General features: G+C 32.1%; 4 protein-coding genes across 4 annotated transcripts; all 4 read right to left on the bottom strand.

The window, feature by feature from the left end:
* Positions 1-9075: 9075 nt before the first annotated feature.
* BGZ61DRAFT_487314 (uncharacterized protein) lies at positions 9076-9741 on the bottom strand (the record flags this gene model as incomplete). The annotated part of the gene is made up of 3 exons (XM_046249955.1): positions 9076-9336; positions 9459-9522; positions 9656-9741. 3 exons carry the CDS (start codon positions 9739-9741, stop codon positions 9076-9078), a joined length of 411 nt encoding a protein of 136 aa, XP_046094019.1.
* Positions 9742-10317: 576 nt separating this feature from the next.
* Positions 10318-10485, bottom strand: BGZ61DRAFT_374288 (uncharacterized protein; the record flags this gene model as incomplete). Its single annotated transcript, XM_046242320.1, has 1 exon — positions 10318-10485. One exon carries the CDS (start codon positions 10483-10485, stop codon positions 10318-10320), a length of 168 nt encoding a protein of 55 aa, XP_046094018.1.
* A 2088-nt stretch (positions 10486-12573) lies between these two features.
* BGZ61DRAFT_320639 (uncharacterized protein) lies at positions 12574-12987 on the bottom strand (the record flags this gene model as incomplete). Its single annotated transcript, XM_046238931.1, has 1 exon — positions 12574-12987. A coding segment is annotated over one exon (414 nt), but the record flags the coding sequence as incomplete, so codon positions are not given.
* A 333-nt stretch (positions 12988-13320) lies between these two features.
* Positions 13321-14518, bottom strand: BGZ61DRAFT_541691 (uncharacterized protein; the record flags this gene model as incomplete). Its single annotated transcript, XM_046255073.1, has 3 exons — positions 13321-13651; positions 13701-14188; positions 14264-14518. 3 exons carry the CDS (start codon positions 14516-14518, stop codon positions 13321-13323), a joined length of 1074 nt encoding a protein of 357 aa, XP_046094016.1.
* Positions 14519-15109: the final 591 nt, after the last annotated feature.

Here is a 15109-nt window from a genome sequence, read left to right as displayed (position 1 = left end):
TATTTTAAGTTATTATAATTACCTAATTATCTAGAAGATTGCTTTTTTAATATTAATTAATAAGATAATATTAGCTTAAATTAATAATAAATAGCTAAATTATCTAGCTTTTTATATTAATTACTTAAATAACTATAATTTATTTCTAGTTTTTAAATTATATTAATTTTAATTTTTAATTTTTTTTTAAGTTTATAATAATTATTCTACTTATAATTAGATTTATAAATAAGCTAGTTTTATTAATATTATAAATATTATTTAATTAAATATTATACTTTATAATTATATTTACTATAAATATAAATTACTTTTAAATAATAATTAGATTTTTATACTTAGCTTTTTAATAGTTATATTTTTAAAAGAAATATATCTTAAAATCTAGATATTATCTAATAAAATTTAAAGCTTAATATATATTAATTAATAGTATATTATAATTAATAAGTAATCAATTAGCTATGTTTTTAATATTATATAATTAGAGGGGAAATTCTTATAAATTTAAATTAAGAATAAAATAAATAAAAATCTCTTCTTCTAAATTAAAAAGCCTATATAATTTAGAAATTTAATTAAGTTAGAATTAAAAATCTTATTATTAATATTATAACTTTATATAATTAATATTATATATTTCTATAATATATTAAAGCTTTAATTTTAAGTTATTTTAAAAAGCTTAAGAAATAAGAAGAATTTTAATCTTATTATTAAATTGTTATATATTAAATAATTAAAAATTAAATAATTAAATAAAAATAATATAAATTAAGAGATTTTTATTATATATACTTATTTATTACATAAGTTATATATATATATTATATTTAATTTCTATTTATAAAAATATTTTATATTAAAGTCTTTAAATATTATTTTTAATAAAAATATATAAAATATAAAAGAAATAAGTTAGAATTATTATATTTTATTAAATATACTAATATAATTTTATTAATTTTTATTAAAATTTAATATTTTTTATAAAAAAGCTAAAAGTAGCTTTTTATATAAAATTTTAAGATAGCTAGCTTACTTATCTAACTAACTTACTTATTATATATATTTAGTTTTTTATATTTCTTTACTTGGAATAAGGTTACTATCTTAAGGTTGTTAACTGTAGATAGTAAGGTTGTTAACTGCAGATAATAAAATTAAAGTTAAAGGGGCTAAATAAAAGCTTTCAGCAGAGACTAGTAAGTAACAAGCTTATTATTCAGCTACTATTTCTTCTAGTACTAGATGTAACTCTTATTGTTTATTCCTACTATTTGAGATTACTATATAGCTTTAATCTATCTGATGATATTAAGTAAGACTATAAAAAAACCAAATATATATTTAGTTTTTTTATAATCTTACTTAATATTATTAAATAAATTAAAATTATATAATAATCTTAAATATAAAAATAAATAATAAAAGCTATATTAGTATTAGAAGAAATAATAGCTAAATAATAAGATTATTACTACTAGTCTTTATTTAAAGCTTTTATTTAACTCTCTAACTTTAACTCTATTATCTATAATTAATAACCTTACTATCTATAGTTAATAATCTTAAAATATAATCTTATTTTAAGTAAAGAAATATAAGAAGATTAATATCTTTTATTATTAAAAGGCTAACTTTCTTTTTAATACTTATCTCTTATCTTATAATAACTAACTTTAAATATAGCAAATTTTATTTAAAAAGCTCTTACTATTAGTAATCTATTATATCTATATTATAAAACAATATTCAATATAATCTAAATTCTCTTAAAATTTAAAAAATAAATTAAAAAGATAAAAGCTAAATTTCCTCTTAAACTTTTTTAAGAAAGAAAATCTATTTAAGTTATTACTATACTATTTATAATATATAAATCGAAGATAATAAATTATATTAGCTATTTTTAAATATTATTTACTTTTTTATAATAAAAATAAAATTAATAAATAAGAAAATTAAATTCTTAATAGCAATCTTATTTTATATATCTAAATAGAAATAATTATATTTTATAATTTAGTAAAAAATATTAATAATATTAATTTAAGAAGTTAAGTCTTCCTCTAAATATTACTAGAGCTTAATACAACTTCTGATTCTAGAAGCTATTATATTATATTAAGTTAATATAGATACTAGCTATATAAAATACTAGCTAGAGGGGGAATTTAAATAACTTGAGTTATTATGGATATTGGGATCTTGAGGTATTAAATTAGGTTGTAGGAGTTTTTAATATATTTATTAAAATTAGAATTGAAAAAGTTAGATAGAATTTAAGTAAAGAAGAAAAAAGCAGCTTAAAACTCAAAACTTGAGTCTTAGTAACTGTAATATATATATAATAAAAATACAGTAAATTTAAATACTAGGTTTTCTTATTAAGGGACTTATTATATATATTATATATATAATAAAAAAAGCACTTTATTTTTACTTAATACTTAATATATTTTTTAATAATATTTAAAACTGCTAAAAAGCTAAGAGTATTTATAAGAATATTAAGTTTATAATTTTATAATATTAGCTAAGTAAGTATAATTAGAAGATTATTAAAATACTAATTAAGCTTTTAAAGTTTTTTAAGGTTATTATTAAATAGCTTTAAAATAATAGTATTTCTAGTAATATATATAATAAGTAAGTTACATAAAAATTTATTAACTTCTTTTATTTTTATATAATTAATTATTTCTTAATTATTAAATATATTATAATTAAGTAAAAAGATAAATATAATTCTTACTTTTTAAATTCTTTTAAATAATTCTAAATTACAAATTTAACTAGCTATAAGAATATATAAAGTTTCTTTTAATACTCTGTATAATTAATATTATAATAAACTTTCTTAAAGTAATATTATCTTTAAATTATATAAATTACCTAAATTAGAGAAATAGATACTTATTTAATTTATTCTTAACTTAAATTTATAAGAATTTCTTCTATAATTATATAATATTAAAAAAATAGCTAATTAACTACTTATTAATTATAATATATAATTTATTAATAAGTATTAAACTTCTAACTTTATTAGGTAATAATTAAAGCTTAATTTTTTTTATAAATATACTTATTAAAAAGCTAAATATAAAAATCTAACTATTATTTATAATTAATTTATACTTAATATATATAATAAGTATATAGTATATTTAAGTATATAATATACTTTTTCTAATTTTAATATAAAAGCTTAAATAAAAATATAATATAATATCTAATTAATTAAAATTAAATATTATACTCTTTTTTAAAAGTTTTAATAATAACTTAATATATTTTTATATTATAACTAGTCTTATTATATACTTTATAATATCTTTTTCTTAATTATACTAACTCTTCTTAATTATTACTTTTTAATAATTCAGCTTATACTTATATATTAATATCTTTTTAATTTATTTATTTCTTCTTTTATTTATAGTTATCTTCCCTCTATTTTATAGGCAGGTCTTTTTTACTCTATATTACTTATTAAGAGTTTTATTTACCTATTAAAGAATTTAATTCTTAGATTTTAATAATATTATTTAATATATTATTATCTTTATTCTCTTAGAAAATAACTTAAGTATCTTAAAAATAGATATTAAAAAGCTACTCTAATATCTTCTTACTTATTTTTTAAAGTATTTAAATTATAAATTAGCCTTAAATACTATCTTTAGAATTTTAAGATTTAAGAATTAAAAAGGCTAATCTTTTTATAGCTAGTATTAGAGTTTATAGCTATATATTAAGCTTTAATATAATATTTTCTAAGTTTAAGAGAATAAGTTCAGCCTCTTAAAAACCTCTCTTAATATTACTTTTTATTATAATAGCTTTAAAATAATATAAAAACTAGAAAGAATTATTTTTATAATATAAGTTATAGAATATTAATTAATTATTTAATTTCTTAATTATAAGCTATTTTAAGTAGTTTAAAATATCTAATATTAAGAGGCTAAAGTAATAAGATAAATAAATAGTATATAAATATAATAATATAATTCTCTTTATAATATTTCTTAAAGTTAATAAAGTAGTAACTTTTATATTTATTAAGAATAAAAAATAATAATAATACTTAATTAATTCTTTATATATTAGTTAAAGTATTTAAGTACTTAAAATTATTTTATTATTAATCTAGCTATTTTAAGTTATTATAATAGCCTAATTACTTAAAAAGTTATTTTTTTAATATTAGCTAGTAAGATAATATTATTATAATTATAATAAATAGTATAATTATCTAGCTTTTATATTAATTACCTAAATAATTATAATTTATTTTAGTTTTTAAGCTAATTAATTTTAAATTTTTATATCTATTTACATTTATAATAACTATTCTACTTATAATAATATTTATTATAAAGCTAGTCTTATTAAAATTATAAATATTAATTAAGTTAATATTATATTTTATAATTATATTCTCTATAAGCTGAAATTAATTACAAATAATAATTAGATTTTTATATTTAGCTCTTTAATAATTATATTTATAAAAAAAATATTCTAAGCTCTAATTATTATTTAATAAAATTTAAAGTTTAGTACTAGCTAATAAATAATATATTACAGTTAGTAAGTAGTTAATTAGCTATTTCTTTAATATTATATAATTATAGGGGAAATTCTTATAAATCTAAATTAAGAATAAATTAAATAATAATTTATTCCTCTAAATTAAATAAGTAATATAATTTCAAAATCTAATTATATTAAGATTAAATATTATTTTATTAGTAATAAAGCTATTAATTTTTAATATTATAGATATTAGTAATATATTAGATATTTAATTTTAAGTTATTTTAAAAAGCTTAAAAAATAAGAAGGATTTTACTTTAATATTTAATTATAATATATTAAGTAATTAAAAAAAAAATATTTAAATAAAAAGATAAGAGTTTTTAAGAAAAATATATTATATACTTAGATATATTAATATACTTAATAAGTATACATTATATCTAAGTATATATCGCACTTTTCCTAACCTTTAATATAAGAACTTAAATAAAAATATAATAAAGTATTTAATTAATTAAAACTAATTGCTATACTCTTCCTCAAATATCTTAATAATAATTTAATAGGTTCTTATATTATAACTAATCTTTCTATAAGTTCTATAATATCTTTCCTTCAGTTATACCAACTCTTCTTAACAACTACTTTTCGACAATTCAGCCTATATCCGTATATTTATATCCATTTAATTAATTACTTCCCTTTCCTCCTCTATAGTTATCTTCCCTTTATTCTATAGGCGGGTTCTTTTTACTTTATGCTGCTTATTAAGAGTCTTATTTGCCTGTTAAAGAATCTAGACCTCAGACTTTAATAATACTATTTAATATATTATTGCCTTTATTCCTTTAGAAAATAACTTAAGTACCTTAAGGATAGATACTAGAGAGCTGCTCTAATATCTTCTTATTTGTCTTTTAAGGTATTTAGACTGTAAACTGGCCTTAAGTACTATCTTTAGGGTCTTTAAAATCTAAGAATTAGAAAGGCCAGCCTCCTCTACAGCTGGTATTAGAGTCTGTAGCTATATATTAAGCTTTAATATAATATTTTCTGGGTTTAAGGGAATAAGTCTAGCTTCTTAAAAACCTCTCTTAATATTACTTTTTATTATAGTAGCTATATAGGTAATATAGAAGGCTGGAAAGAACTTAATCTTTATAATATAGATTATAGAGTATTTAATTAATTATTTAATTTTTTAATTATAGGCTATTTTAAGTAATTTAAAATATTTAATATTAAGAGGCTAGAGTAAATAAGATAAATAAGATAGTATATAAAATATAATAATATTATTCTCTTTATAATATTTCTTAAAGTTAATAAAATAGTAATTTTTATATCTATTAAGAATTAAAAGATAATAGTAATTAGTTAATTAATTTTTTATATATTAATTAAAATATTTAAGCTACTTAAAACCTATTTTATTATTAATCTAGCTATTTTAAGTTATTATAATAGTCTAATTATTTAAGAAGTTACTTTTTTAATACTAGCTAGTAAGATAATATTAGCTTGTAATTATAATAAATAGCTAGATTATCTAGCTTTTTATATTAATTATCTAAATAACTATAACCTATTTTTAGGTTTTAGGCTAGATTAATTTCAAGTTTTTATATTTATTTATACCTATAATAACTATTTTACTTATAATTATACCTATTATAAAGCTAATCTTATTAAAGTTATAGATATTAACTAAATTAATATTATATTTTATAATTATATTTTTTATAAACTTAAACTAAATATAAATAATTATTAAATCTTTATATTTAGCCCTCTAATAATTATATTTATAAAAAAAACATATCTTAAAATCTAGTTATTACCTAATAAAATTAAAAGCCCAGCACTTACTAATAGGTAATATATTGCAGTTAATAAGCAGTTAGTTAGCTATTTCTTTAATATTATACAGTTATAGGGGAAATTCTTACAAATCCAGGTTATCACAGCCCAGGATGAAACCAGGCAGTCACAACCAGCAGAACCATAACATACCCACTTTATCACCTAACACAAATCCCAAACTCACCCCGTATAAGTGAGCCCAAACGCACAACTCACTTCCCCAGGATGAGCCACAAGATCGGACTCACTCTCACTCAGTGAGCCCGCATAGGCACCACTAGTATATAGACGCTCCTTTAGCACTTTCATAGACAGATAGCCTCACCAGCTATCAACATACTTGGTTACATTGAATCTACTATTCTACCATTACCAGACCGTGACCTACATTGCTCACTACGACGTCCTGATCCACTCGATCATACACCCCACGCCTCGGACCTACCCTATACCCTTAGGTTAGACCCGACCGTCACACAGGTCGAGAATAAACTAAACAATAATCTACTCCTCTAGATTAGATAGTCGATACAATGGCGGGATATAATTGCATCGAGATTAAATCCCATTCTGCCGGCGATATAGCCTATGCTTATTGACCTTATAGATACTTGCAGTATATCGGATATTTAGTTTTAGGTTATTTTAAAGGGCTTGAAGTATAAGAAGAGTTTTTGCCTTGGTATTTAATTGTAATATACTTAGTAGTTGAGATTTAATTAATAAAGTAAAAAGTTAGATATAAGAGGGAAAAGTGTAACGTATATTTAGATGCAATGTATACTTATTAAGTATGTTATATACTTATTATATATATTATTTACTATTAGTACTAGTTAATATTATTTAATAGCTTAATATAATAAAAAAATCTTATTTTAAAATTAAGTTATTATAATCTTTAATAATAGCTAGAAAATAAATAAAAAAAGCCTAGAATAAATTTAATACTTTAATAAGTATTTAAAAATATATTCTTTTAGCTTTTATTATCTTTTTATATTAAATAAATATAAAAGCTACTATTTAATTAAATTTAAGCTATTTTATAAAAACAATAAGATTATTACTCTCTATATATTATTATATTTATCTTATATTCTTTAGCTACTTAATATTAGCTACTTAATATTAGCTATTTTAAGCTACTTAAATAAACCTATAATTAATAAATTAAGAATATAATAAAAACTTAAATTACCTATATTATTAAAATTAACTTCTTTTTTATATTTTAAGCTATATTTTAAAATATAATATGAAAAAAGAATATTTAAAAAGATTTTTAAAATATAAAATTTATTTTTTATAATTTAGAAAATATACTTTCTTAATTAGATATTAAATTATAAATTTTATTACTTATAAAAGAAAATTCTAAATTACCTATTATCTAGATTTTAAAAACTTTAAATAATCTAATTAAAGTTACTTTATAAATTAATTTTATTAAAAGTTAAATTAATTATTATTAAAAAAGCTCTTTAATATTAATTTTAGCTATTATAAATTAATTTATAAAAAATATATAAAAAATAATATACTAAATAGCATTATTAAAAGCAGAGGTTAATAAGCTTTAGAAGGTAAATACAATACTTAGCCGGCAGCATAGGGTAAAAAAAACACATCTCTGGCTTTTAGAGAGTATAACAGTAGCCAAGAGGCAGGAGCTATAAGATCAGAGGGAAATTACTAATTAGATATAGCAGGAAACACAGCAAAATAGTAATTGGAAGAGGCAGATAGAGACGAGGGAACAGCAATATAGAAGATACAGGCAACCCGGGTATAATATGCGTACTTGTAAAACTAATATAGATATATCTAAAGAAGAGGATAGTAATTGATTTTAATTAATTTTAGGCATTATAGTTATTTTATTTTGATATTTAGTAGTGAAGGTATAGTTAGACAAGCTACTTACTTATTTAAGCTACTTGCTTATTATATACGTTAAAGTAAGACTATTTATAAAGTATAAAAATCACATAATCGTTCCCTTATAAATATATAGCACTTGTATTATTAGATATTAGTTAGTTATCTTCTTCCCGGATATCAGATAAAATAACTAGAATAAATACAGAGTGAGCATGCAACTAGCAGCATGCTTTTTTTTTAATAGTTTTTATGTTTTATTGCCGAAATTGGGGTTTTTTTTTAATCTGTGAGTATTATTACAAAAAAAAAAGGAAAAGAAAATATCATATTTCGAGGTCATCCTAAGACGCATAATAACCTTATTTCCAGCTTTCCTAGATAACGCGACTTTCCTTTCTTTCTCAGACCACATCGCCGGCCCTGTAATTACAATTCCAATCCCCGGGACCCACAGGGCCCCGGCCCCTGTGCGGCGGCGACGGACTGCCGCCTCCGGCAGCAGCCGTCTTCATCATATATAAAAGACGGGCTCTAGGCCCATCCCTTAACTAGAAATCAAGAGCTTTCATCATTATTATTATGATCCTATCTATTCAGTGTAATAGAAAAGTGTGGAAATTGGTATTAGCGAAGCAGTCTTGACAGGGTATCTCGGTATCCTGTGAAGAAATGTAGAACCATCCTTCCATTCCCAACTATTTCATGCGTGTAGTGTTGTCTCGATTTTCGAAGTTGATTTGTCTTTAAGGTCGTAGCAGATTAACTACCGCAAGCCATTTAGGCGGCGGCAGTAGCGGCAGGGGTCGAGGAAGCCACGTTGTCGGGCTTGTTCTCGGCCTCGGGCTCAGCCTGCTTGGGGGTCTTCTCGGTGGCGGGAGCAGGGGCGGACTCCTCAGCCTTGGCCTCCTCCTTGGGGGTCTCGGCGGCCTTCTCCTCCTTGGGAGGAGCAGGCTTGAAGCTCTCAATGGTCTTCTTGTAAGCCCCAGACTCGGTGACGGTGGCAGAGAGCTCCTTGGCCTCGGCGATCTTGAGCTTCAGCTGGGCGACTCAGTTGCCACGCTTAGCAGTGTTGGCGGCCTTGAAGCTGTGCTTGTTGCCCTTGGAGGTGAATGATGGTAAGGCATACTCTCTACTCCATATCTTCCTCGACATTCCCTTACTAGTGAAGCCTGCCCAACATGCAGTTCAAACCAACACCCACCCTGGCGACACACAACACAACCACTATGCAAGGTAAAAGGGGCTTTGACTCCGGCCTTTCAGGGATCATGCTATAATGGAGACGAGACTTTCATAGAAGCCATCCCTGAAGTTCCCATATGCAGGAGCTGCCCCTTTCCCCTCCGCATGCTCTTACCCGTAGTGGCCGCTCTCCAATGTCTCAGCCAGCAGACACCATGGCACTACCTCGGAGGAGTGTTCCATAACGATATTAGCGGCCATGTGTGACTGACAGGTCATCATGCAGGACCTTGCTGAAGGATTTTGGATCCGCTGAGGTCTGAGTTCTGCCTGACTGTCCGAATGCTCCCCGAAACTATACGAGAGTTCTCTTGGCTTGAATCTGCTTCGTCAGCGGCAAAAACTCTCTTTGTAATCCCGAAAGGGGGAAACACTTCCAGGAGTTTCAGATCCTCGGTACTATATATAGTCATCACTGCTCAATGACACGGATACAAGGAAATCGATCATTCTTTTGAACCGACTGCTGCCTTCCGCAGCCGTGTCGTGACTTTTGGTAGTGTACAAGTTCGATGCCTTTTTGAGGGACCATTCCCTCCCCTCATGACAATACTCTTTCTCTCGCCGCAAACAGCTTTGATGTGCCAGGTTTGTTCCATAATTCCTCGTTCGGTTTTGGTCCCTTATGAAGCTTCCTTCCCGAAAGGGGTTCTGTTCACGCAATCCCTTCTCCAGTTTGATCCGCCCCGGCCGATGAGCATCACGGCGTGCCTTCCCATGAGGCACTTTTCGGTTGAATAAAGAATAGTGTTTTTGCTTGTTATGCATTACTTTTAATTATCGCTCCGTGAAACCAGGCCCAGTCTTGACGCCGTCGATATAAGCCATGTGCATGACGTGCTTGTGGTCTTCCTTGCTCCAGCTCTGGCGGCGCTCAAAGACGGGCGTCCAGCTGTTTGTGCGGCGCATGGCGCGGGCGGCGTAGGCTTCGACGTGGGCGCTCATGCGGCGAGGGCGGTCTGATGCAATAGTTAGCTGACGGTATAGAGATGAGATGGAAGATGGGATGCGGACCTTTGGTGCCGAGAGGATCAAAGGGAATTTCGGGTTCGGAGGAGCATTCGTAGGAGGGAGGTTCTTCGGTGGTGGGCTCGTTTGTGATTTCGCCCTTGATTACTTTGTTCGTCATTGCCGATGTGATGATGAGTGTGTTAATTGGTTGATGATAGTGTGTATGTGTATGTTGTAGGTTTAGAGATGAGCTGTCTTGTTCTGTCAGTATCTCGTATTCAGCAGAAAGCAATCTCGACTTACTTGAGCGACGTCAATGGTTGTAAATGACAGCTTCCCTCTTCTGTACAAGGATCCTATATACAATGCTACGATATTCCCCCCTCCATCATGATATTGTACATTAGCAAAAGCACATGCTTGCCATCATTCCCGCTGCAAGTCTCAACTCTGAGTCACCCGACGCGCCCAATTACAGGCCCTACAACCACTTTCGCCACCTTGACCGCTGATGTGCAAACGATTATACTGGTTGAGCCAGGGGGGAGAGAAAAGCAACAGCTCCCCCGGAACCTTCCTTTTTACAGAGAGAGTACATGGCTTTATGCAGCGAGTCTCCTGTTCTTAGCCGTACATTTAAATGGCATGTTCTGGTTTAATCTATGAGAACTTAAAATTGTGCCACACCTCCGTGCGTGCTGTTGGGAGGAGTTGCGTGACGCAAGCGTCATAAGCGGGGGCTGCACGGCGGCGTCTTGCTAGTGCTATTGGATGGCAGAAACCATGTGAGCCAATGGCTTGCTTCTTGGAGGAGGTCGCCGAGCATCGGAAAGGAATGGCATGCATACGGGAGCATCGTGATCAATGTCGTGGGAGCATATCGGTCGGCACTTTACATCCGAGGGTTTCCTTCTTTCATCTTTAATAGTGCAAGATACCAATTGATTGATCAACAGGATTGATTCTATTGACTCCTCTCGACTCCTATATATGATCGCCTGCTGAAAACAGGAAGACCCAGCCTTTGCATCGCCATGAATATGCTCGCCTTTTGGAAAAGGAAAAACACTGCCATTCTAGTGGACAGTCCCAAATGCCACGCTTCACTCAGTCATCCCGCTACTTGACTCTGAGTGGGCGAAAACAGAAAAAGACTCTGGATACGCCCCAACCCCGCCGAATTGAAGAAAAACGAGAAATGAAAATGCGAGAAATCAAATAAATAACGGGCAAAAAAATGACACAAGACACCTCTGGCTATGCAGGGCATTCGTAGGAGAGGGGTTCTTCGGTGGTGGGCTAGTTTGCGATTTCACCCTTGATTACTTTGTCCATTGTGATCGGCTACCGAGGACGTATTGGCATTCTTGTGGCTAATAATGTTAGTACCAGCGAGAAAGACTAGCCCTGCCACAGCGAAGATGCACGCCAAAGTGTACGGAGAGATTGACCGTTGGCGAGCAGGGCGGACAAGTGGGAGAGGGCAAGCGACGGAAAGCGAGAGGCTAGAGTTACACACTCGAATCAAATAATGATGCTTATTGCGGGGAATGGAATATAAGCCCCTCAGATATTATATACCAATAGCCGGATAGCTAATAGGCGTATACTGACGGCGAGGTTTGCCTTGGAGTAAGGGTTATTCTGCCCTGAGCAACTAGGTGCAGTTTCCAGCTTTCTGGTTTTATTAGCGAAAAAGGACCGCAAGATCACTTGGGATGCCCTCAAACGCGAGTCGAGTAGTCCGGTAAGCACCCGTACCTTGCGTCGGGCTGTACACCGGCATTGGGCACGCAAATGGAGGTCTCTCAAGAGGCCGGGTATCACAAAAGGAGTAGCCAAAGCCAGGCGTCAATTTGCGTGTACTTGGTTGCCAAGGGTGCACGAATTGGTGGAGATATGCTGTATTGAAGTTACACCCTGAGACAAGCTTACACTCATCTAGATCATGTTTTCCGACGAGACTTCCGTGCAATCTAAATCAAGCAACCCCAATGAAAGGGTTCGGATATTACTGGGCTGGCTGGTCGGCGGTGTTCGCGCGATATCCGCGTACGATGCCTGCGGGCTGGCCTGCCCCATGTTGGTCTTGATGGTTTCCAGTTGCTCGCGAGCTTGTTTCAGCTCCTCCCTAGTGTCTCGGACTTCTCGTTGTGTCTCTTCGATCTGCTGGTGCAGGTGCCGGATTAAGTCTTGCTGCTTGTTGATCGTGATACTTTGTTCGAGGACAGCATCCTTTAGACTCTTCATCTCGCTGTTGGATCTGTCCAACAACTCCAGAACCCTCTGGAGCATCGCGTTTCCTGTTTCGCCATGGCCGCGGCCTTTCCTGCCCTCCTCCGCCCGTTCGGTTTCCGTTTCTGCAGGCGAAGTCCGTGCATCATTGTTGACGGTTCTTCTTGAGGCTGCAGTAGTGTTTTCGAAAGACCGAAGCGTATCTCGGACCTTCGTGCTGGGCTTCATGGTGCGGCTCAAGGGGCTGTTTTGCCCCACCACAATCGCGGCCACCACCCATCCCGGAGACTCCCCCACACACCTTAGATTGAAAACTAAGGAAAACAGCAGAGTGTACTTTCCTCTCGGACGAAATCTCCGTAGCAGACAACGGTCTCGGTTCCACGGACGAAAAGTGTGTATTACGACGCATTGCGTGGGAAATTGGGCGGACATCACGCGTGCACGGGGCCAATTTGTAGGTATTACGTCGTAATGCTCGCAGCAATCATTGGAGTAGGGATACATGCTTCGATAGTCCGTCTTGCATTATTAATAATAGTCTAGTTACATTGATTCATCATGACAACCTTTGTCCAGGCCCGATTTTGTCCTTTATCGTGTACTCTCACCAGAGATGTGCACTTCAAAAGCAACTATCTTGCTGATGCCAATCCGGTGGGGATCCATATCGTCCATATCGATGTCCGAGGAGTGGGTCGGGTGGCCTTTGCCATCGATGATGTGCTCTTGTGAGCTTGCTCGATCTCGGCTCCTTTTACCTCCTTGCACCTCCACGACGTGTTCTTGATTCGTGGTGAGAACTAGATCGTCTCTACCACTCATGAACTTCTGACGAGGGTAGCTTCTAGGGAGTCCTCGGCTGTGGGAGGATGACCCGTACACCTGGTTCGAAAAGACGAGTTTGGAAGCGAGAATGTCAATTCTGTGGGTTTGTTAGCGGTTGAAGTGGCTGAGAAATAAGTCCAACTCACATCATGATGATAGGAAACATGCATTCCATCGTGTAGGCAAACCGATCGACCTGAGTAGCCACATTCGTGGCACTCTGTGTAGCTGTTTGGAAAGAATATGTGATGGCTCGCATCACACCAAGGACTGCAAGAAGTGCAAGGCGGACCTCAGTGCTTCGGATTAGATAGCGGAATAATCCGGTCTGAAGGGCAGCCTTCAGTGACGTAGACTTAGCCGACCCAAAGACTCTGAGAAGGAAAAAGGCACTGAGGCACTCCAACATGGCTATTGACACAAAGTAGCCGATATGGAGGTGGTTGATGGTTATCTGCTCCCCCGTGGTCTCGTTCAAGATCCGTCTAGCTCTGACAGCCATAATACCCACGCGAAGGGCAGTAATCAGTATGATCATGAGCCAAAACAGACTGGCAAAGATATACCATTGTCGATTGCGCAGGACACGGCTCAGGATGATGTAACTGTAGAACGACAGCCCGGCTTCTTGGATCTGTACATGAAGTCAAGAGTCAGTTTACAGTACTCCGTCGTGCGGAGATTGTTGGCAGAGATTTGGCCAACTTACCAGCCACATTAAATCTGCAAAGATCGAGGCCACAGCCTGGCCCGTGATAGGGTTTGTTTCGTCGTAGAATGCATAGTAGCAAAGTCCGTTGGCTATCGCGCCCGCTGCAGAGGTAACGATCGGGACGATGGCAACCGGGGAGAGGCTGGTTATGCCAGCAACAAGAACACCGAAAATAACATTAGCGATTCCGATGGTGCTGAGAATAGACCAGCTCAGCTCGAAGTATACTGGCACGGTCGCGGTGGTCGACATGAGGATCGTCGGGTGTGCGGAGGTTTGTGGCTGAGTTGTGGATCGTCGGGAACAGACCACACGGCGTCCAAGCTTATTATACCAAATTGAAAACGCCTTGTGGAGCACACCTGGAGCCCCCAGGACCCCAAGTAAAGGCACAGCAGACGAGATTATCACGCCAACAAATCACCCGTTGTTAATCCCCCAAGTGCGGAGCCCTAGTCGCCACTTAGCATTGGAACCAGAGGTATTGACACACTGTAACCTGTTCGCAGCGACTTGTGGCGGCTCTAACATCAGAACTGGACGTGGCGCTGATCATGGTGCGGTTAACAGGTGCGCTAGAGCAGGGGAGGGGTCTCAGTGACCGAGCGAATAGAGCACGGGATCCGAATGGTCTGCTTGGTCCCCAGAAAGAGTCGAGCATCGTCACCTGCTTTAATATCCTGATGTTCTTACTAAATAAGAGAAATTACTTTCGCCTCCATGTCTGGACGGTTCTCTCCGTTACGCCAGTTCTCTCCTTTGTGGACAATGTCTGCATCCTCCTGATTCCATGACGGTTGAGTGCACCAGCCGTTTCAACACTTACTCTTTTTGTAGGGCCTT

The sequence above is a fragment of the Ilyonectria robusta genome (genome assembly GCF_021365365.1).
Source record: "Ilyonectria robusta strain PMI_751 chromosome Unknown BGZ61scaffold_70, whole genome shotgun sequence".
Taxonomy (NCBI): Eukaryota; Fungi; Ascomycota; class Sordariomycetes; order Hypocreales; family Nectriaceae; genus Ilyonectria; species Ilyonectria robusta.
The sequence above is the reverse complement of the archived record's forward strand: the minus strand, read 5'-3'. Positions and strand labels throughout refer to the sequence as shown.